We start from the raw sequence: 25427 nt of genomic DNA on the forward strand, positions 1-25427 counted from the left end.
GTTTTGGTTTAGTTTGCATACAATAATAGCTATCACTCGAGTATCGAGAATCGAGAATCGAGATAACACCTTTCGAGGCTTTGTATGAAAAACCATGTAGATCATTAATGTATTAGGATGAGGTTAGCGAGAGGATAATGGATTCGTACAACACAGAGCAGGTTCAGATGATATGTGATAGACTATGAACAACACAGAGTTGATAGAAGTGCTATGCAGACTAACACCAAAGGGAACTTACATTTGAGGTAAGAGATTTTGTCTTTGTAAAGGTATCCTTATAAGAGTGTATTTTAGTCTGGAAAAAAGGGCTAGTTAAGTCTCAGGTTTATTGGCCCTTTTGAGATTTTAAAACAGGTTAGAGAAATTTGCCTACCTCATAGTACTACCTCCTCAATATTTGTAAATCTATAGCGTCTTTCGCGTGTCTATGTTGCAGAAGTAAGTCCACAACCTATCACATATTATTATTTATGAGAACGTAGATATTCAAAATGATATGACTATCGAGGAAATGTCAGTAGGAATTTTGTGTTGAAAAAAGTAGGTTTTGCGATCTAAAACTATTCCTCTTATCATGGTAAGCTGGAGACATCACAATATTGATGAGTGTACGTGGGAGCTAGAAGCGAGCATGAGAGAAAAGTGCCTGAGTTTGTTTGATCAATCTTGTACCAATTTTTTAAGGACAAAATTCTTTTAAGGGGGTAGGATGTTAAACTTGCAAATTTTTGTTAATATTAATTAAATAAAGAAGCATTTTTATGTCCAATATATTTATGCAAAATTTTAAATTTAATTTATATATGGATCTTAAATATTTTTAAGTGGATTTAAACACTAGTATTTGGATCCAATATGGGTTTGGACTCTCAATTAAAGAGTTTAAACCAGATTTGAATTGGTTAATTGAATCAATCTCAAATTGATTGGACCACCATATGGGATGCTACCCATATAGGACCCACTTAAGCTAATTATAGCCCATATAGATGAGACTCTAATCAAATGAGAAGAGCCTATAAGAGGGTGGGACGTCCCCACCTCTCTATCTATCTCTTAATTAATTAATTAGTGAAAATTAAAGTCAAAATAAGAAGTTTAAATAGATAGCAATTTTAAATAAGTTAGGAAGTTTTAATGTGATAAAACATGAGAGTTTTAAAACAAGAGTGACTCTCTCTCCATCCACACAATTTTGGGGAGAGAGCCCAATTCCAATGTGAATAGGGGTGGAAGATGGTCCATAAATAGACCTCCTCACATGCCCCTTTTTCCATCTCATATATAATTCTCTCGCTTCTCATATTTTTTTTCTCTCCTTTTTCTTCCTCACCCACGACCCTAGAAGAGAAATCCATATACGTGAGCAAGTGACAGTCATTAGAGCTGCAACAAAAAGGTGGTGAAGCTACAACATTCAGCAATATTTTTGTTTTGACAGTTTTCAGGTAGGGAACCTTCGACTTGTGTGTGTACGTAGAACCAAGGTTGCATACACATCCTGAAATAAAGTTTCAGATATGTAGTTGATGGGATATCAGTCTTAGCTTCGTGCTTGAACCGATATTCATGGTTTTGAAGGTCTATGGGGCCCTGAAAAAAGTTTTTACTAAAAACAATTTTTGAGAAAACCCTAATTCTTATTCGTAGTTTGCACAAAGCATGTCTAATATTTTTAGATTAGGTTGGATGTGTATTTGATGTGATCAACATGTTTAAATCATATTTAAATTAATAGTTATGGTGTTTAATCAAAATAAAATTTGAGAAATAAAATAAAACCTTAAATATTGAAAATCAATTTTGAGAATTTAGGGTTTCTTTTTGAAAAAATGTGTTTAAATGTTATTTACAATTATGTTTCTTGTTGAAATTCATGTATTGCATGATCTAAATGATATTCATATTAGATTCATAATTTTATGCATAGCTGAATTTTAAATATCATAAATAAAATCATATAATTCATAGTGATTAGGGTTTATGAGAGCCTTTTTCAGAAAAAATAAATTATATGTATTTATTTATGGTTTTGTGTTTTACTAATACATGACCAACCTATGTTTTGTTAATCTTGTTAGATCTGATATGCGTGCATGATTAGTATGTTATTCATAATTAAATTTTATCTTTCCAATACATGTTTCGGTGTATGAGTGCTTGTTTTGAAAAAAACTATTTTTGTATGCTTTGGGATGATCCTATGCTTGCGGTTAAATTTTGTACAACATGAAATTACGTTGTTTCATCCCTAATCTTTTATGGATTGTGTTGTATTAAATCAAATCATGTAAAATCTTGTTTATGTGAATTATTTTATGAAAAAATTGCAATAAATATGATTTTATGTATGAAAAGGCATGTCATCTTGTTTTTACGAGCCCAAACACTTTTTAAGAACTTTATCATATGCACAAACAGTTTTGTCAAAAAATCTTAAATTTTAGACAGACGTTTCATACAGAAAAAGTCTCAGAAGAAATAATTGCTTTGTTTGAGGTTCGGATGTGAAATTATGATCTCCAAATGTCGTTAGATAATTTCTATCCTGACCGAAATTTTGTATACAACTGTTTTGTTTTATAGATTTTATTTCTTTTTATCTGTTCCATGGTTATGGTTGAAAATTGTATACATGTTTGAATACATTGTTAAGAACTTTCAATAAAAAATTGATATATAGATTTATCATGGTCTGTGAATTAAAAATCATTAAAGATGGCTCTGAATCTTGAAATTTTTTTATGCACAGCCCATTAATTTTTAGAGAATTTTTCAATTTGTGTAAAATTTTTTATTAGTACTTCTTCAGAAGGACTGAATCAGACATGTCAGTCTAGGAGCAAAAAAACTAGTTTCAGCAAATTATTTATTTCTCCCTTATTCAGACTACGATTGAGGCAATGGTTGTGGCCACATCCATACATCTACTATAAAAAAATTTGATTTTTACTCACTATAGTTTGACCATTACATAATTTGTACTAACTGTTAAAATTATGTCCAGACAGTTCTGAGTTAGAACTCTTATGATTGTGATGCCATGGTTCCTAAAGTGGACCAGTGGGACATGGTTTAGTCCAATAACTGAACCAAATGAATACAATAATTGTTAGAGATGAGTATGTGTTCTCATTGATATTTATGGTATGTACTTTGTTGGTTATGCACACTTTTATGTTATAATGATTAACATGAATTGATATAGTGCATGTATTCACATTGAATAACAAGTTTATGATATGCATGTAATATGTGTCAATGCATATAGAGCTATAACATATAGTGTGTGTGAGGTTATACATGCATAAAGTGTTATGAAAAATAGCATGTCGTTATGTGATGCTTGCATATGATGTGATAATATGAATGTGATAATGAATAAGTGCAACATGCCATGATTATGCATAGAATGACCATAAAACTTATTGTGTGTGTGGTGTATAAAACTATAAAAAATAATATAGTGCTAAAATTTTAACATGTCATGATTGTGCATATGGAGTTGTACATGAATAAAGTGTTGTGAAAAATAACACGTGGTCATGTGATGCTTACATATGATGTAATAATATGCATGTGATAATGATTAAGTGCAACATGCCATGATTGTGTATAGAATGACCATAAAACTTGTCGTGTGTGTGGTGCATAAAACTGTAAAAAATAATATAGGACTGAAAATTTACGTGCCATGATTATGCATATGGGTTGTACATGCATAATATGTTGTAAAAAATAGCATGTGGTCATGTGATGCTTGCATATGATATGATAATATGCATGTAATAATGATTAAGTTCAACATGCCATGATTGTGCATAGAATGACCATAAAACTTGTCGTGTGTGTGTGGAGCATAAAACTATAAAAAATTAGATGTATTCAACATTGGTTCTAAAAGATAGACCAAAGACGCACAGTGTGGGTGGTCTACCCAACAGCACTAACGTATGGCCTCAATAAAGAGAACTCCACACAATTTTTGGGTTTTGGTTGTCGAAATTGATGATTTCTAGGCATTGGCTGTCAAAATTGCAAGATCATGGATCATATTTAGTGGTTTTGGGCATTGGTTGTCAAACTCGCATGATTGGATGTCTTATGCCTAGCTTAGATAGGACGAGTGGTATAGCTTGTGTGGACCCTATTTTTCTTTGTGAGCAAAATGTCTCACTCGTCCCCAGTTCATGGATTTAGACAATCAAACTACCAATTGATCCTTTGTGGCATGTCTCTATCTTTGCAGAGTGTTAGGATCAATCTTATTTGCTACCATTGGGATAACTTCTCTCAGTTTTTGACTACACCCAGTGGGATTTTGGCTCAATCAGTTACCCGATTAAATTAAAATGGCATAATATACCTCGAATGGTCTAGACTGAGCTATAGTTTCTCTTTGTGTACCCAGTAGAGCTTTTAAAAAAAGAAACAATATATTAGTTGGGTACGAACACTTTCTAAATATTGTATTCATTTTCATAATTATATTTGTGTTAAAAGTATGCTCATTATTATATTGATAATTAATTGTGATATGTCTTGGTATCATATTTCTTGAACCTAATTATTTTGGTTATTCAGCTGAATGCTTATGATTGTTGTTTACGTGTGCATATATGTGTCGTGTTATGTATGTGCCCTGTTAATGTATTTTTCTATTGAGATTGTGAATGCATGACCCTTATATTTTTATAACATAGAGATACAAAATGATTGAGTTGGAGCAGTTGCGGGATGTGGTGGTGCCATGAGAACCACTTATTGATCTCTTGAAGACTTTTGATTTAAATATTTATTTATTTCATTTAGAGTTATAAATAATTGATTTATAGAGTGAATAATTTAGAACTGTTTATTGTTTGGTAAAAATGTTTATATATACATGTTACCTGCCCAAAATGTTTACTTGATTTCAAAATATTATTTTTGTTATAATTTTAAAAATATTTAATAAATGGTTTTATCATTTGGACATCTTTCTTGAATTTGATTCTAGAGATCTACATATTTTCAGGTTAAAATTTTAGTACATTATAGATCGAGGTGCGTGAGGCACAATTTTTTGTGCCATCATATTGCACATAATCTTTTCACCTATTTTGAAAATAACGTGCTTTACCATGTTATTGCATTTTTATATATTTAATATCTTAGTATTGTGTTTTTAGACATATTTTTTAAATTTTAATATATGTTAATATTTTCTTGTGATCTTCTCAAATATCATTTTTTTTAATTGATCAAGGGATTTTCTTTTGTTGTGAAATCCCAATAACCATGTATGTGGCGATGATACTTTTATTTATTTATTATTATTAGTATTATTTTTCTTTCTAAAGCCTGTGAGGGAGGCCTTGTTTAAGCAGGTCAACCCTCCTTTCTTTTATTTGGATGAACACAACCAAGTCAACCCGTCAACCCTTCCAGTCCCATAAATTTAATTTTGTAGTACTTTCTTACACGATAACACCGGTCCCGTCTTCCGGGTTCACGTGTTTATGTGCATGTCTGAACTCAGGCACGCGAACTTCTTAAAGTCATAATCACATGTCTTCCACTAGGAAAATACCGACTGATAATTAAAATTTATTGGATTTTATGGCGATATTTTAAAAACATGAGTCGATATTTTATGACTAAGCTTCGAATGTGACCATAGGGCTGTATGATCACAAGGATTTGGTTACGGAGCGGCGTGAACCCGAGCTGCAGGTTCCGCTCTCGTGTGGCTCGCAGCGACCAACCAGACCGATGTGATTGATGGCGAATGAGCGTAGCCAATGCAAGCCCCTCCAAGTCGTCGGAGTGGCGCAGCAGTTGACTGACTGAGAGAGAGGCGAATATTCGGTTGTGCCTTCCCGACTACTGCCGTCCATAAGAAGAAACTCATACAGTCCCCCACTCCTTAACCACCCGATCTCCTCTTCTCCATCCCTTTCCTTCCTTCATTCCAAACTCTCCTTTCTCTCTGTTGTCTCCAACCCCAACGCCATGGCGGGGGAGCAGCTGCAGGTGCTGAAGGCGCTTGATGTGGCGAAGACGCAGTGGTACCACTTCATCGCCATCGTCATAGCTGGGATGGGATTCTTCACCGACGCCTACGACCTCTTCTGCATCTCCCTCGTCACCAAGCTCCTCGGCCGCATCTACTACTACCAGCCCGGCTCCAACAGTCCGGGATCCCTCCCGCCCAACGTCTCCGCGGCCGTAAACAGTGTTGCCCTCTGCGGCACCCTCACCGGCCAGCTTTTCTTCGGGTGGCTCGGTGACAAGATGGGGAGAAAGAGGGTTTACGGTCTCACCCTCCTCCTCATGTTCGTTTGCTCCATCGCCTCGGGCCTCTCCTTCGGGAGGACCCCCAAGGCCGTGATTGCGACCCTCTGCTTCTTCCGCTTCTGGCTCGGCTTCGGCATCGGTGGAGACTACCCGCTCTCAGCCACCATCATGTCCGAGTACGCCAACAAGAAAACCAGGGGAGCCTTCATCGCCGCTGTCTTTGCTATGCAGGGGTTCGGCATCCTCGGCGGTGGGATCATCTCCCTCATCGTCTCCGCGGCATTCAAGAAAAACTTCCCGGCACAGTCCTATGCGGTCGACCACGTGGGCTCGACGGTCCCCCAGGCTGACTATGTTTGGAGGATCATCTTGATGTTCGGCGCTGCTCCGGCCGCGCTCACCTACTACTGGCGGATGAGGATGCCGGAGACGGCGAGGTACACGGCGCTCGTGACGATGAACGCGAAGCAGGCTGCGGCAGACATGTCGAGGGTGCTGCACGTCCAGTTCGACAACGAGCAGGACAAGCTTGAGGCAATGGCCACAAGCAGCAGCCTCAGCTACGGCCTCTTTAGCCGCGAGTTCTTGCAGCGGCACGGCCTGCACCTGCTGGGCACCACCTCCACCTGGTTCCTCCTCGACATCGCCTTCTACAGCCAGAACCTCTTCCAGAAGGACATCTTCTCCGCCATCCGTTGGATCCCCGAGGCCAGCACCATGAACGCCATCGAGGAGGTCTACAGAATCGCCCGGGCCCAAACCCTCATCGCCCTCTGCTCCACCGTCCCCGGCTACTGGTTCACGGTGGCGCTGATTGACATCATCGGCCGAAAAGTGATACAGCTGATTGGGTTCTTCTTCATGACCGTCTTCATGTTTGCTCTGGCCATCCCTTACCACCACTGGACCAAGAAGGAAAGCCGGATCGGATTCGTCGTCATGTACGCCTTCACCTTCTTCTTCGCCAACTTCGGTCCAAACGCTACCACCTTTGTGATTGCTGCTGAGATATTTCCGGCGAGGCTGAGGTCGACCTGCCACGGCATCTCGGCTGCGGCAGGAAAGGCCGGCGCCATCGTCGGTGCCTTCGGTTTCCTGTACGCAACGAAAAGCGGGCACCTTGGAGTCAAGAACGCCCTTATCGTTTTCGGGGTCAGCAACGCACTCGGGTTCCTGTTCACCTTCCTGGTGCCCGAGTCAAAGGGACGATCGCTCGAGGAGATGTCCGGCGAGGTAGAGAAGGTTCAGCACCTTTGTTCTCAGTCCAGCTATGCTCGCACCGTCCCTGTCTAAGTCTCCTTCCCTTTCTTTCCTTTCATTTTTTAGGTAAAGGCGAGATCATGGTACCGAATGTCTCATGTTGGACTTCATTTACTGTCTAGTGTTGGGAAGCATGTCAGGTCATGCTGAAAATGAGCGTTTTTGGTCATGCGGACATCGTGGCCGTCTGTTTGCATTTTGGATGAATACCACGTGTTTTTTTTTTACTTTTTCGCTTTTTAAAATGCAAATCGGATGGCCACGATGTCAGCATGAGCAAAAACGCTCATGTTCAGCATGACCTGATCTGCTTTCGCTTGTGCCTATTGTACCCTCTTTCTTTTTATTTTCTCGTATTTTTTTAGTTTTTGTTATTCAAGCTTACCACATTTGTGATATTTGTATTTGATACTCCCAAGTAATTAAAAACTGGCTGAAATCAAGCCATTATTGATCCTCGAGTTTCAATAGTGATGAGCTTCACAAGTTTTTCCACCATTGACATTGACTCTGTCTATCTCTTCATATATATATATATATATATATATATATATATATATATATATATATATATATATATATATATATATATATATATATATATAGTAAAATGAGTCGGTGCTAAACTAATTTGGTGCTAAACTTCAAACTAAATGAGTTTTTGGGGCTTCTCTAGTGTTTATTATGCAGTACTAGCTCCATAACTGTGTTGGAAATGGTTGAATTACTAAGAATCCACACCTGTATCATGTGTTTCCGATAAAAAAAATGATGTTTGGAGCCTTAAAAATTTACAAAGATTCTGGACTATTGATTTTTTGAACTTTATAAAAACCCACAAATGTATTCTAATCAAACACTTCAAGAGTTGATTTCTCTAAAATCAAGTACATCAGAATTTCAAAATAAAATGAAAATAACCCAAAAAATCATATAGCACGCGGTTTAGCATAAACCCATCTCTCTCTCTCTCTCAATATATATATATATATATATATATATATATATATATATATATATATATATATATATATATATATATATATATATATACCACAACTACACCATCATCCCAAAACAATTGGGGTCGGCGATATGAACAAAAAAAAATCTTTTTGGGTCTTCCACATGAATCCTTCTCTTCCAATCATTTCTATCCAATGCCATGTCCTCGGTGAGGTTCAAAGCATTCATATCCTTTCCTATCACCTCCATCCATGTCTTCCTAGGCCTACTCCGACCTCTTTTAACTAATATATTTTTCCATTTCTCCATCCTTCTAATTGAAGCATCATTAGGCCTTCGCCGAATATGTCCAAACCACCGTAAACGATTCTCTCTTATCTTATTTTCAATGGGTGCAACAATTACCGTCTTACGTATCTCCTCGTTCTGAATCTTATCTTTTATTGTATTTCCACACATCCATCTCAGCATACGCATCTCAGCTACACTCACTTTTTGAATATGATGTCTCTTGGCAGCCCAACATTCTGTACCATATAGTAAAGCGGGCCTAATAGTCGTCCTATAAAACTTTCTTTTCAACCGCAATGGCATTCTACGATCGTAAAACACTTCAGTTACACTTTTCCATTTCATCCACCCAACCTTTATCCTATGATTTACATCTCCATCAATTTCTCCATACTTTTGAATGATAGATCCCAAATATTTGAAACCATTAACTACCGGTATTTCTTGCTCACCAAGCTTCACTACACTCTCATAACTACTTCGTTGCTTACTAAACCAAAATTCCATATATGTTGTCTTACTCTTACTCAACTTAAAACCGTTTGCTTCTAATGTTTGTCTCCATAATTCTAACTTAGCATTAACCCCAGCCCTAGACTCATCAATCAAAACAATATCAACAGCAAACAACATACACCACGACACATTTTCTTGAATTGATCTCGTAAGCTCATCCATCACTATAGCAAATAGGAAAGGACTTAAACTAGATCCTTGATGTAACCCAACTGTTATAGGAAAATTGATTGTTACCCCTCCACAAGTGCAGACATTGGTTACTACTCCTTCATACATATCCTTAATTATACTAATGTACTTGAGAGAAACTCCTTTTTTCATCATTGTCCACCAGAGAATGTTCCTAGGTACTCTATCGTATGTCTTCTCCAAATCAATAAAAACCATATGCAAATCTTTGTTCCTCTCTCTATTTCTCTCAATAAGTTGTCTAAGAAGATGTATAGCTTCCATAGTTGATCTTTCAGGCATAAAACCAAATTGATTCTCCAATATCATGACAACCTTCCTCAACCTAGACTCAATCACCCTCTCCCAAAGTTTCATAGTATGACTCATGAGTTTTATACCATGATAGTTTGTGCAATCTTGTATATCACCCTTATTCTTATATAGAGGTACCAAAGTACTCTTCCTCCACTCATTAGGCATCTTATTTGTCCGCCAAATCTTGTTAAAAATATTTGTCAACCATTCTAAACCTTTCTCTCCCAAGCATTTTCAAGCCTCGATAGGTATACCATCTGGGCCAACTGCCCTTCTTGATTTCATTTTCTTCAAAGCCTTTGGAATTTCTTTCTTTTGAATCTTGCGCATGAAGTCACAATTCATCTCATGAAAAGGAATGGACAAGTCTCCAAGATCTTGAGCATGACTTCCATTAAATAGCTTATCAAAATAATCTTTTCATTTCTCTTTAATCTCCTCATCTTTGACTAAAACCCTTTGTGTTTCATCTTTGATACATCTAATCATACCCAGATCCCTTGATTTCCTATCTCTCATCTTTGCAAGCCTATAAATATCCTTCTCGCCCTCTTTGGTATCTAACTTCTCATAAACCTCCTTATATACCTTATCGCTCGCGTTTTGAACTATTTTTTTAGCTTCTTTCTTTGCTATCATATACTTCTCCAAATTTTCATTATCATGACTCTTACTTGGATTTCTATAACACTCTCTTTTAACCTTAATAGCTAATTTGACATCCTCGTTCCACCATGATATATCCTTACCTAGTGGTGCACCGCCTTTAGACTCACCCAATACCTCCTTAGCCACATTTCTCATGCCACTCGCTATCTTATTCCATATTGATTTTGAATCCTCCTCGAGACACCAATCAGCTTCCTTAACTACCTGCTCTACAAACATTTCTTGTTTAGCTCCTTTTAGTGCCCACCACTTAATTTTAGGATCTATCCTATGTTTATCCCTTTTGCGGCATTGTCTAATTCTAAGATCTAAAATTAAGACTCTATGTTGTGTAGCTAAACTTTCTTCCAGTATAACCTTACAATCGATGCAACAACCCTTATCTCTCTTTCGAAGTAGGAAAAAATCTATCTGACTCGTATTAACCCTACTTTTAAATGTTACTCGGCGAGGCTCCATCTTCCTAAACCAAGTGTTTGCTAAGATCATATCATAGGACAAACCAAAATCTAAAATCCTTTCTCCACTTTCATTTTTTTCTCCTATACCATAGCCTCGGTGTCCATCCCTACTAATGCCTACATGCCCATTAAAGTCATTTCCGATGAAAAACCTTTCTCCATAAGATATCCCTTGTTTTACTCCATCTAAATCTTCCCAAAATTGATGCTTAATGAAATCATCTAAACCTACTTGAGGTGCATAAACATTAATAATATATGTACCTAATATTAATTTAATAAGTAAAATCATATCACCATTCATACGGACCTCAACTACATTATCTATAAACTCACGACTCATAATAATCCCTACTCCATTCCTATTCCTATTTATTTCTGTATACCAAATCTTATATTTTCAAGGTTTTATCACTTTTGCTTTCTCACCTACACATTTGGTTTCTTGTAGATATAAAATATCAATATTTCTCCTACACATAACATATACTAACTTTACCAACTTACCAAAGTCCTTATGTTCCAAGTGGCTAGCCTAATTTTATGGTCTTTGACTAACTTCTTTACCACCAATCAGCAATTTTTTTAATAAATATAAAAAATAGTTAAAATTATTTTGTTAAAATTATTTTAATGGCTTTAACACATGTTACCTCTTGATTAACACATAATATTTTTTAATTATTTTTTGACCAATTCAAAACGATTCACTTGAGTATCAGTATCGGCCTATTCACCAGAAATAGTTGTCCAAACAACGATACACAACATTGAGATGAAACTGACATTTGGATCATGTTTTTCTAATGTACATCTACCGAGAACAGCTTACATTGCACCAAAATTTTGAACTTAAAAAAAGAACTTATTTTTACATCAGAAAATTATGATCAAGGGTCAGTATGTATGGACTAATTGTTTAAATGTGCCTGATCCCAATGCACTAGTCAAACCATCCGACCGTACAGATGTCCCAGTACAGTGTATTTGCTGGGAACTGACCTTTAGATTGTTATTACACAGGCAATTTGCAGAATAGTTCTTGCCGTATTTGATTTTACAAATTGGTCCTCAATGAACCGTTCCTGTAGGTTGGCATCAAGGTAACCACGGTTAAGCATTGACCATAGTTATGTACGAACAAAAATAAACATTATATCCTTTGAAACGTTTTCTCCCTTTTTCCCAAATCGGCCCCTGCTTTATTTGTTTGATGTAAAATGATCCTCAATGAGAGGAGAAGAGTCATTATTTTACTTACTTTTTGTAAATTAATGCATCTTATTATGTTTTTTGCAACATGGCCCTTAAGTGGCAGAACCATCAATTTACCTACACTTAAATCACTAATAACGTCAATGACTAATTTAGAAGGGTTAATGAAAATGCAAGAACCAATTTACAAAATCTGATATGGCAGGAGCTATTTTGCAAATCACCGATAAAGCAGGGACTATTTTACAAAAAAACTTTTAAAAAATTGTAGCATCCTGACTTCTAAACTTTAAAACCCCTAGTTAATTACATGTCTAAATCCAATGATCAAGACGAAGAGCGCAATCATCCTCTAGAACACATTTATAAGGTTAGATTCTAAACGAAAATGAAGAAAAGATAGAAATGGGAGTGCACACCTCTTTCTCCTTTCTCCCTCTCCCTTTGCACATGCTAGCAAAGTTTGATGGCTTGACTACATGGATTGGCTTAGTTAAATCACATTTTTATAAATTTTCTATTACAAATAAGAATGATGAGAATATAGGGATATTTAAGGCCTTTCTTTCTTGAATTTAAAAATCTTTAAGTTGATTGCCTATCAGTCTTAGACTGCAACATTCCACATCATGTAAAGAGAATATCATCACCTAAGTAGCAAAGGGAGCCTACAATAGAGAATCAAATTATTTAGATTATATAATTTTTTCTAGCAAAATAAATACTCTACACAAGGGAAGACAACTGGAAATACTCAGATTCCCTAGCAAAGTTAGCCACCCCCAAGGAAGCATAGGCTGATGGTAATTTCTTCAACCTGTTGAAAGTTTTCAGTAGAATTGATCTTTGGGCAAAACTTGGTGAATAAATGATCATGTCGTACACAGAAGAATATGGGAAGGAGCTTGGCTTAAATTATGGTAGTTATATACTTTTAAGGAGCTTTTAGGGATATTTAAACATTTGTAAATAAGTGAACATAGAGAGTGAAAAGTTGTGAAGGTCATTACAAAAATCTAAATGATTTATTAAAAGTGATAAGATGAAGAAGAATATAATATTGCAAAGCAGATGAGAAGACAGGAAAAATAATTAGATAAAATATTTAGGCTAATGCAACATTATTATTTGGACAGTGATTTATTACCAATAGAAAACTGGTTATTTTCATATAAACATTAGTCACTTTGTAACTCAAACTCTCCAAACATGAGAGAGTGAGAGAGAGGGGGATAACGATCTAAGAAACTTGGGAAGAAAAATAAGTAGAGAGAGAGAGAGAGATTATAATCACAACTATTTTAGAATTCATTGTTACAAAGTGGGACTCTCTAATGAGGGACTTTTTTCAAGTTTAATTTAATTCAGAACATAGGTCTCTTTACATGAAAGAGAAATATACAAATATAGGCTTGCCATGTAACACAATCTGATTTTGATGAAAAGTTACAACACATGCCGGAGCAAATTTATAGTGACATCCATGAAGCACTTTTCTAGAATGTCATTTAAAAAAAAGAAATAAATTTAGCTCAACTAGCCTATTTATGCTTTTATAATATTTAAGATATATATTTATGTATGGCAGCATGTATGGCTTAGTTGTGCATGTCCCCGAGCGCATCTTTTTTTTTTTTTTTGAGAAAAAGAGAATTTTATCAAGTATAAAAACAACAAAGACAAAGAGGATTCGTCTTGAAATTATAGTAGTTTACAGAAGATCAATAGGTAATGAAGCAATACGGAAGAAAGGCCCCAAAAGGAGAGGCCCCATCCACTAAAGATCTGGTTCGACCAAACTGATCTTGCCGAATGAAAGACATCCGAATGAACGATGAATAGCAGGCGATGTCATTTTTCTTGCCATTGAAGAGCCAACAATTTCTTTCCTTCCAAACCTGCCACCAGGCCAATACTACCCAGCACTTCCAAACCTATCGCTATTTCTTATAAAACTTCACAAACGGAAGGCTCTTGACCAGATTCCTAAGGCATGCAAACGAATTTAACTGCAAATTGACATCATGCCTAGCCGATGAGAACATTGACTGAAAGAAAGGGCATGACCAAAACAAATGATCAGCCTACTCCTAATCATGCTCACGTTGCTATTGAGTCTCACACATAAAACCCATATGATGGATTTGTGTATTAGATCCAAAGTTGGATCCAAGTATTAGATTCAGAGTATATTATTGAATCTCATAAGAAAATCCAATGATAGATAGTAGTGAACCCACGTTACATTAGATTCCTAGCACATTTAAGAATTCAATGAGACTATTATTGCTGGTAATAGCTACCCTACGGAGGATAAGTACACCCAACCCATACTTCTGCAGGATGAGAGCTCGATCCATATATCGAGGAAATCTCCTTTGAAGAAGGCCGTTAATCAAAATCTACAATACCTATTCTCACCTCTCTCATACACTATGCACACCACGATTCATAAATTCCAACAGTGGTAGCAGAACTCAGTTTTTGGTGTGTGCAGATACTCAACACACATTGCCACTCGAAGATCTATGCGAATTCAGCCTTTGTCAGAAAACCATCAGGCTCGACTGGTGGTGCTATCTGCAGGAATCGACAACAGATGAGAGAGGCAACCGTGGAGGGGAGACTGTCGTTTGAAGGACACATCTATCAGACAACTGTAACCAATGGTTCTCACTGCTAGTGCGAGAGGGCTAAAAAGAAGAAAAAGAGAGGAAAGAAAAATAAAATAAAATGAGAGTAGGCTCTATCAGGCGGCTAGGTCCAACAGAGTAGCCGAAGAAGCAGAAAAAAAAAAGTGAGAACTTCCTTTCCCTGCTTCTCCCAACAAAAAGGAGTCAAAACACATTCTCTATACCGGGGGAAGGAGAGAGACAAACAACGCTGCAAAATAGAAAACCACTCACGAGATCACATTACCGCTGAACACAACAAAGCTACCATCGGTAATGTTCAAGTGGTCGAAGCGGCCATTAAAACCACAATTGTCCTCAACCTCCTCCTGGTCATTATCGGTGTCTTAGAACTGGAGTCCCAAAGTCACATCGCCTGGAACTCATCGTTGAACTTTAAGTGGTTCGCCACCAATCTGATCACGGGATTTAGGGCAGTCAGCCTCCTCAGAGACTCATGCCCACTCGAGCTCATAAGCGAGAAAACCAAATTTGGTTCACTTTCTGACACCCGATACGACTCTTGGCACCCAGATTTGCTCGTTGTAAAATCCATCTCCATCAAGAGGTCACTGAAGAATGTCATCGTTAAGAAACTGTCCTCGTCAACGACAAAGTTGAAGATTGAGTTATTGCCAGAATTGGACGCTGGAACATCTGATCCCTTCTCAAATAATGAACATTTTGATGAAAAACGAAGGCGCCAAGAGAATCACTTCTTCAAGGCTGTTGGATCAAAAATCGGATCACGCAGTTTAACAATCGTCATCATGATATAAAACACGATATAAATCCGAAAATACAATAGTGTAAACAACATGATCAACAGACGATTGAAACAATAACAATGAGCAGGCACGTAGGGTTCCACCATATACCAAAATCCAAACATATGCATAGAACATAACATAAACAACAGAAGCATGTTATTAATGAATAAACGGCTAAGGTGTACGAAAGTACTCCCCTTAGAGAAGATTCGCCCCCACATATAGTGCAAAACAGGGTCCGACGTCCTTCCCCCAGGATACAATAGTCACGACGATCAGACCGATGCACTCCGACGGATCGTCCTTCGAAAACAACCTCTAAGAACCGAAGTTGCAGAAAACCCTTTTCGGGATAACTCAGGAAAAAGAGAGAGAGCAACAGGGAAATGAAAAAATGCAGAGCTCTTTTTCAGGAACCAGAGTGTCTCAGCCTCTACCTGTAACCCCACCCTCGCCATGCTTTTATAACCCACGAACGGTTACAAAGCGTGGAAGGACCCGTTACAGATTCTGAGGAGACGTGACCCCTTAACGTAATTCAAAGAGTCAAGGTCCGTTAAAGGAATCCGAAGAGCCATAATGGGCACGGACTACGAGGAGTCATGACCCATTATCATTTCTCATAACCCGTTACAGAATCCAAATATCCAAAAAAAGTTTGGGCGAAAAGGTACATTGGTCTTGATTGGATATGTAGCAAAGCGTAGGGTACCCCTGTTGTCATGTGATAACAGCCCTGCGTGATTCCCAATGTTGGGAATTGAGCATGCAAAATGAGAAAGTCCAACCTCAATGAAAATCGATAACAAAGGTCCTGATTCAAACAAAGCACAATATGAAGAAATTCATAATTACAAAAAAAATAAGTCCCACCAACAACTACAGATTCAATATCCAATATCTATAGAGAACAAAGGCCCAATTTGGGTGGGATCCAAGGAGCCTGAATGATTATCTAATCAACAAAAACTGAAAAAGTTTATGCAAAATCCCTGGTGAAATGAATATGCTGAGTAACAATCAATGTGGAGCAACTGAAAAACCTATAAATTCAATAGACACAATTACAAAAGTTGGATTTTGAAGAAGCGAGATCTTTGAAGTTTGAACCGTTAAAAAGGCCCAAATTATGATAAAAAACATCAATAAACGTTAAACTCTCATGAAGAAAAACCCAAACGCAAAACTCCCAAGTTCCTTGCCACCACCACCACATCACAAAAGCATGCTAAACATACCCATTTTTTCTCTAAATACAATACCCAAAACTCACGAACACAAACCATCACGATTAACTTCTATGGATTGGGGGTTTAAGGTATCTGCCAAATCAAAGGAAACAAAAATTAGAGAGTTTTTGGAGAATAGATCGTTTACCTTTTTGGAGTCTTCGTCTTTAAAGAATTTGTGAGAGAGGTGTTGATTTGGTGGACGTGCACATGGCAGAGAGAGAGAGAGAGAGAGAGAGAGAGAGAGAGAGAGAGAGAGAGAGAGAGAGAGAGAGAGAGAGAGAGAGAGAGATGTTTACCCGATGGTGGTTGGGGATCCAGATGGTGTGACTCGGTGAAAAGGGGGAGGGAGACACAAGGGTTGGTGGCGACGTTCTGGTGAGGTAGCTGAAAGAGTCGACCGACAGACGGTCCTATAGTCGTACGCACAAGAAACAGGGTACAAGCACATATGTAACATGAGAATTAACATTCACTTTCTTAATTAGTTAATCCTCATGACATACATACTCAAACATTATTTGCAAACTTTCAATGGCCTCCACAGAACACAAACACATATGATTTTCATTTGACTCATCATAAAGTCATTAGCCACCACTTTGGGGCACTAACAATACAATTCAATTTCATATGTTCTGAGCACATATGGCATTTCTCACTGCCTTATGAGTCAATTTCAATATTATGCATAAAATGTCTCAGAATAATGCATTAACACATACTTTCTTTGCATTTATCAATTAACATGCGTGTATCTTATATTTTTATCATGATGCATTTAACATTATAAATAATTCACATCTATCATGCACTGATCACACATTTGGTTGTTCCGCAATATCCATCACAAGTTACTTTTCTTATTCGAATAACTACACCATTTTATAAGGTGCAGTATTCATGCCATATTCATCAAATAATTTTTATGATATGTCGCAACAATCCATGCAGGTTATGGTAAAAGATGCATATCAAATACAATAAGCTAACATAATCATTAATCTTCACTTAATGAAAATGTGCAACCTTAAAATACATGGGCAAGACAAATGTTACCAAATTTTATCAGAACTTATAACATATACAAAATCCAAATTAAATCATGATTGTTTTTTAGCCAATTTGACCTAACTGATTAACATATCATATATAGTTTAAATTATTGATTTTATCATATCATTTTTTATAAACCCATACTTTAAAATCAGAGATTAAAAAGCTTGACATTATACATAGATATCGTTTTCCACAAAAACCAAAATTTAAATCGCAAGTCACTATGTAGTTCATAAAACACTTATATATATTATAAAATACATTGTACAACATTACTAATAAAAAAATGAACATTAAAAACCAAATTTGAGTTTGTTGGAACTCAGATTTTAAACCGTTAGTCATGAGTTGCATCATATGTGACATTTTTTTATAAACCCGATTTAACAAAAATCATTTTTTTTTAACATAATCACGTTTTATACATTTTCCCCTTTTTTTTATAAGACCACACCAACTCCAGCTGGACTGTTTCGAGAAAACCTAGTTTGTATATATCACTAATCCCATTTTTACAAAAAAAAACATCTTAAACTCTAAATAAAAAGTGACTTAAACACAATCATGTTTCTTTCTTTCTATCGCATTCACATAGATGCTCGAAAAACATAAAAATCTTTTCAATCAGACCGACTATGCTTACATGCGTAAAACAAATCTAATTGTGTGCATACTTTACTGATTAACGATATCGCTTGTTATCTTAAAGAAAACTACCAACTAAACATTTTATTCCCAACATGAAAATATCAACAACATACTACAAGGAAAAACCAGTAGACAACAATTCAATGTTCTATGTCAAATGATAAGCTATTCAAAACGAAAATTTCGGAAATTCATAATAGGAAAAACAAGACCGACAAACAAGAATTGACTTTTTATGTCAAACAACAGTAAGGCTGAGCGAAATGAAATTTTTTAGAAATTAACATGGGGAAATTGACATTTCCTGTAAACTAATTTCACATGCATATACTTAAGTCAAAGTACCTACCTCAAACAAAATAAACCTCGAATCAATGTAGTGCCGATTGGACTCTAGTGGTCGGCCGCGAATCCAGCCAACTATCATCACAAATACTACTGGCTAGCTGTAGCAAAATAGAGAGAGATATAGGAAAGAGTATGGAAAAAATGAGAGATCGCATAGGCCTTATATAGAGAGGGAAAAGGTGAAAGTTACAAAATGATTTAGTGAGAGCTTGTGGGGTTTCATTTTTCCAAGAGTCATCTAGTGTAGTGGGGACGGAGTTAGATTATAATGACATTCACATATGGGGTTAATGAGAGAGAGAAGTGGATGGGGGTTAAGGAACTCAAAAGCCTTTTTTCTTTTTTTTTCCTACTTACTTTGTAACTTCCCCCCATTCACGTGAATGGAGGTGTGGTTCAACCCACCACTTCTAGCTGTTGTAACCCCTACATAATTACAACCCACCATCTCTAAAAAAAATGTGTTTTTAAATAGATTTATTTAATATTAAATTTTATCATTTAATTTTTTTTCTTTTCTTTTTTTTGGTTCAATTGAGGTCCACTAGAGAAAACTTTCTCTCTCTTTAACGTCTACTCTTCTACTCACTTTAGTAGTTAATATATACATATATGTTTCTAACTATATACTATGTAATTATTTTATACCTTATGAAATCTATTTTATATAATAAATGTTTACATCTAATAATACTTTTCACTTTATTTTATATCATTAAATTTGGGAGCCATGTTGAATCCAACCCTATATACATCGATCCAAATTCATACCGAAAATAATTTTAGATTTTGGATCTTGGGATCTAGATAGAATTTGGATCCTTTTGAGATTCAGATCTAATTACCAAAATTTGACCCATATATATATATATATCTAATATTTTTTTATATCCTTTATTAAAATCTTAGATATTGTCTATGAACTAGATCCAAGTACTGTATCTGTTTCCCATAAATAATAGATTTCAGATATTTTTGGTATCAGACCAAGATCCAAATCCCTGTAGGTTTTCAATTAGCAAAATTAAGTTTTTTGAATTACATTCCTCACAAACCCTTAGTTTATTTTAACATTTCAATAATTATTTTTAAAACACTTGTTTATTTACTTAAAAAATAAACTTAGTGGTGTACTGCATTGACTTCAGGGAGAAGGACAAAATATTTCAAACTCTAAGTCCCAGAAAGAAGGATGTCTTGACGAAGAATCCTGAACTCTGGTGCACACATCTTAGTTTTTCCCCTAGGGGTTTAAAATATAAAATAAATGGTTAAATGAACACCTCCTCAGAGATCTAAGAGCTCAAGATAGACCGAGAAGTGGTGTCTCAAGAATTGAATAAGGATAATTACTTAATTTGTGATGATTGCAAGTATGTCATATAATTCAAAAGCAATTTAAATAAAAAGATATAAATCATTTCATGTCATTCAGGTAAGTCATGTCATATGCATAATTGTCATGCCTCAATTACATGCTACAATGTAAAGTTATATAAATGATGACCTATTCTTATCTGCTTTATATATGTTGCATACTAGAGATCAAGTAAGGATATCTGGAATAATACGAGGCATTAAGTTACCTTAAGTCTTTTTAAAATTTAAATTTCAGGCTCACAGGAGTAGGCGAACAAATAACACAATACACAGGGACTCAAGAAAATTTTTAGAATGAAATGGACTGCAGCTGAGGGTTTATTGTTATTTTGATTGTTAAACTCTAGTAAAAAGAATGAAATTAATTTTGTTACTTTAAATGAATGAATGAATGATTTTTACTTTAAAATCTATAGTGTGCCTAAAGTTAGTGTTGTTTAACAAAAAAGAGAGAGACTTTTGTTGTATTTTTAAAAGAGTTATTATAAAAAAAATAACCTTTAATTGTTCAGGGCATCACACAAGTACCCGAGGATGTTAATTAAGAAAAATAAGATATGCATTGACACATGAAATGCTATTTATTTTTTAATATTGAGATGCATATTTTCTCTTTATTCTGCTTCAATTATATCATGATATGTTAATTATTGAACTGTAATATCATATTTGTGATGAATGTTCTAGCATATGAAATCTTAATGTTAGTGGTATAAAAGTTATCGTCTTTTATGAGTCTGACTCCATTTCATAGGGATTTCAAGTGATGGCTTATTTGCAGTGTGGTAGAGCGATGTTGTGGTGAGGTCAGTGAATCCTGTTTCTATTCTTATGTCGATCCTAGGATATTTTAGTTTTTGGATCTCAGTTAGATCGAGATGATTCTGGCTCTTATGTCTAAACATGTTTTTGGTTCAAATGATTATCGATCCATTATAATTTAGGTTGGAATGATATTTCTTTTATTTCAATTCATGTTAAGTCAGATTTTTGATGAAATCTTTTAGTGTGCACACCTGGATTCAAGTTCAAACTTGAATTGAATCTAGTTCGGTTTATGGTTGTTAGTTTCTATAACCCGCCTAGGGTTGTCTAATTCAAAAACCAAAACTCTTTTCACAGTGTATTGATCATCTCATTTAAGTTGGATTATATTTAAAAAAAAATTTGGTTGAAAATTTTCACTTATTTTGAGTTGAAAATTCTGTGGCGTTACATTTATGGTTTCAAAGCATACCCAGGTTATCTTTCTGTTGATCAACATGAAGTCCAACAGCCAACCAATTCATCTTCTTCTTCTTAAAAAGTTCTAGTATGGTTCCTTCCTTATTCCTCACTCAAACACCTAGTGGTCTGCATCATCTTCCATATCAAGCTTAATTTTGATATTTTGATAATTATTTGCTTTGAAAGTCTCAATTTACTCTTATTCTTCTCACTTATGATTTCATGAGTTTTGTCAATGGGACTCATCATTCACCTCATAAGTTCAAGGAGAACTGGAGTGAATTAAACCCTGTATATTTAGAGTGGCTAAGACATGATTACTTGTTGCTAAGTTGAATTATTTCTTCTCCTGGATTCCAGTATAGCCAAATTGTTGGTCTGACTTCATCATGTACAACTTAGACAACATTGAAACAATCTTATAAAACCCACTCAAGATTGAAAGTTATGCAACTAAAGTCAACAAGTGAATAGATGAATTTCTCCAAAGGCGCAGGACCGTAACACGGTAGCTTGTTGTTTCTTCCAGACTTGTTGAAAAAGATCTGCTTATTCAGGTGTGAAGAGCCCACACAGTGAATATCATGCTTCCAATTATATAAATCAGAACCAACCCTATTACCTTAAATTGGCTTCAAGTTTGATGATCCTATCGGGTATCACGATGTTGTCACGAGACTGCAATATGCAACTATGACAAGGCCTAATATTTCATTTGTGGTAATCAAGATATGTCAATTTATGCATGCGCCTACTGAGAAGCATTAGATTACAGTAAAACTTATTTTACGATATCACAAAGACAATACAATATGAGATGGTCATAAAGCCATCTAAAAGTCCCTCTCTAATTTTCCTGTTTGGATGCAAACTGGGCTAAGTGCCCGGACGATAGAAAATCAACAATATTATATGTAGCAATTCTTGATAATAATTTAGTTTCATGGAGTCAGAAAACAAGCATCCAATCAGAATTTCGTGCTCTTGTAAATGCAACAATTGAATTCATGTGGTTACAATATTTATAACATGAGCTTGGCAGCCAATAGCCAACTAACCCCACCTTGCGGTGTGATAATTAATTTAAGAGCTTCGTATGTATTCGGTGTATAATCCAGTTCAACACAGCAAAACTAAGCACATTTAAATGGATGTACACTTTGGTAGAGATAAGTTGTCAAAGAAGCAGTTGTGTGTTAAAGTACATATCGGCAAAGGATTAAGTTGGTAGATGCTCATACAAAGCCTCTCGTCACTCAGTCTTTCAGAGCATTAATCGTCAAGTTGAACATGATGGCCTTCCCTATGAACTTGAGGGGGGCTGTTAGAGATCCAATGAGAGTGATTCGGGTCTTGTGGGATCTGGTCATGAGGTCAAACCATAGGGAAAGCATACTAAATCAAATATGGCAGTTAAGGAGTTGTCTAGAACTATCCAAATTGTGAACAAGGAAGACTTATTAAGCAAGTCAGATCCCAAGCTATATCCAACGTACAAAGAAAATTCAACTTGACTAAGGAAAGAAGAAATTATGAAGGACTTAGACTTCCAATATTGTCGAGTCCAGTTTAGGCAAAGAGAATGTTTTTGTTAGTGCATGTTTGACGCGTGACCTGGTTATTGTTGAGCACTTGAGTTTTTAGTATATATTCGCGCCCACTCAGAAATGGCATGCAGAACCAATCCAAGTTAAAATTTTCATCCTCCCAAAAAATGGCAGCACCCTCTTTCTTGGGTGTTGAATATAAATGATAGCTACCAGTCATGGTCATCCATTGTAAACAGGGGCGTAGCTAGGATTCATGTGAGGGGGGGGGGGGGCAAACAGGGTTGTAGCAAAAAACAATTTATTTGTATAATAATCGGGGGTTCGGGGGCAGCGCCCCAAAAAATTTTTTTTTTGAGATAAAATAAAAAATAGTTACAATTATTAATAAAAATCTATTTCATATGGACAAATCAAACTATTTGCTGCAGTCAGGGCTGAGCTGGGCTACAAAAATGGATAAAAAATTATTTCATATGGAATCAGGGCTGGGCTTTAAAAAAAAAAATTTAACTGTTTCGGGAGGCAGGACTGGGCTCCCCCCTAGCTACGCCTTTGATTGTAAAGGTAGGGAGTTTTACTTTAAAACTAAAGAACTTTTTGATCAAATGGTAGATAATGATCAGGTCATCTGTTGCAAACATTGTTATAAAAAATGCGCCTTGAGGCGCAAAAGGTACACCTTGCCTTGAGGTGCGGCCCTCTGTGCCTCAAGGCACAAATTTTTTTTTACAAAAAGATTTCTGAGCCATAATCAACAAGATTTTTGTAGGTTAATCTCATATATTTTTGAGTTATTTAAGTTATGTAATCAGTTTCTTAGTATATTATTATATTTTAACTTTTGTTGGTTAATCTCGCATATTTTTCGGTTATTTCAGTTATGTAATTAGTTTCTTAATATATTTTAAATTTTGTTGATTAATCTCATATATTTTCCAGTTATGTAATCATTTTTTAGTTACTTTTATATGTTAATCTCATATTTTTTTAGAATAATCTCATATATTTTAACTTTTGTAGGTTAATCTCATATATTTTTTAGTTATTTCAGTTATGTAATCAATTTCTTAGTATATTTTAACTTTTGTTGGTTAATCTCATATGTTTTTCAAATTTTTAGTTACTTTTATATGTTAATCTCATATTTTTTAGAATAATCTCATATATTTTAACTTTTGTTGGTTAATCTCATGTATTTTTCAGTTATGTAATCGGTTTTTTAGTATATTTTATATTTTGTTGGTTAATCTCATATATTTTCTAGTTATGTAATCATTTTTTTAGTTACTTTTATATGTTAATCTCATATTTTTTAGAATAATCTCATATATTTTAACTTTTGTAGGTTAATCTCATATATTTTTCAATTATTTCAGTTATGTAATCAATTTCTTAGTATATTTTAACTTTTTTGGTTAATCTCATATATTTTCTAGTTATGTAATCAGTTTTTAGTTACTTTTATATGTTAATCTCATATTTTTTAGTACTTATTTGAGATTTTTTATTGGTTGCTATTTCATCAATAAAACATTTTTTATTTTTTATATTTTTAGATATTTTTTATAATTTTTTTAAAATTTTCAAAAAAATTATTTGAGGCTTACGCTTTACGCCTCGAGGCTTATGCCTCGCCTCAGTTTTTGGTGGAGCGCCTCGCTACGCTTCAAGTTGCAAAAATAGGGACATCATGTAATCTTTGACACGATCCTCAATTATTTTTGAGAGATTCATATAGGAGGAGAAAAGCAAAGGAGACCAATTTTGCTGATTTTGAAGGTAAAATAGTATTTTTTTCAAACATTTAACTGCAATGTTGATGAAAGAACGCTCTGGTATTTTTTTACTAACCATGACAAAACTTAAGGGTGTTTTTAAATAATTTCTAAAGCCTAGGTATGTTTCTGTTTAGTGATAATAGTTTATGGAGGTTTTTGAAAAATTTCCCACCTTTCCTATGCTTGTATGGTGATCAACTTTTTATATGCTACCTATCTAGCATGTGGAGTACCAGCTGAGATTTTACATAATATTCCGTTAAGCACATGTCAAATCATTGCAATGACAGAATAAAATTGATGAACTGTATACACAAGGGCACCGGTCATCTGGTAGGGGGTGATTTGTAAATACGACAGAGTTGGAGTTGACAGAACATCACACGTAGGGATGACAGTGGATCGAGGAGTATGGGCACAAGGTCTTCACCCCGCTCCCTCTCAAAATTCTGCCCTTCATCCCAGCACGGGTTTTGATTTTAACTTCCATTCCTGTCTCATGTCTTCCATACCCGGTTCAAACTGGGCGAGGCAAGGTGGGATGCGTTTCTCTTTGAAGGTATTTTAGCTATTTTATTAACGAGGATCAAGGACAGGAATGGAGATGAGAGTGGGGT

At 35.5% G+C, this 25427-nt stretch overlaps 1 protein-coding gene across 1 annotated transcript; it reads left to right on the forward strand.

Annotated features, from left to right (window-relative positions):
- The first annotated feature begins 5979 nt into the window (after positions 1 to 5979).
- On the forward strand, positions 5980 to 7581 carry LOC149844949 (inorganic phosphate transporter 1-4-like). Its single transcript, XM_089997396.1, has one exon. It carries the CDS (start codon positions 5998 to 6000, stop codon positions 7573 to 7575), a length of 1578 nt encoding a protein of 525 aa, XP_089853522.1. The 5' UTR covers positions 5980 to 5997; the 3' UTR covers positions 7576 to 7581.
- Positions 7582 to 25427: the final 17846 nt, after the last annotated feature.

Source organism: Nuphar pumila, chromosome 2 (assembly GCF_984573655.1).
Source record: "Nuphar pumila chromosome 2, dmNupPumi1.hap1.1, whole genome shotgun sequence".
In the NCBI taxonomy this organism is placed as follows: Eukaryota; Viridiplantae; Streptophyta; class Magnoliopsida; order Nymphaeales; family Nymphaeaceae; genus Nuphar; species Nuphar pumila.

Bases quoted from the DNA above. Each gene is read 5' to 3' on its own strand.
- LOC149844949 (XM_089997396.1), top strand. From the start codon at position 5,998: ATGGCGGGGGAGCAGCTGCAGGTGCTGAAGGCGCTTGATGTGGCGAAG.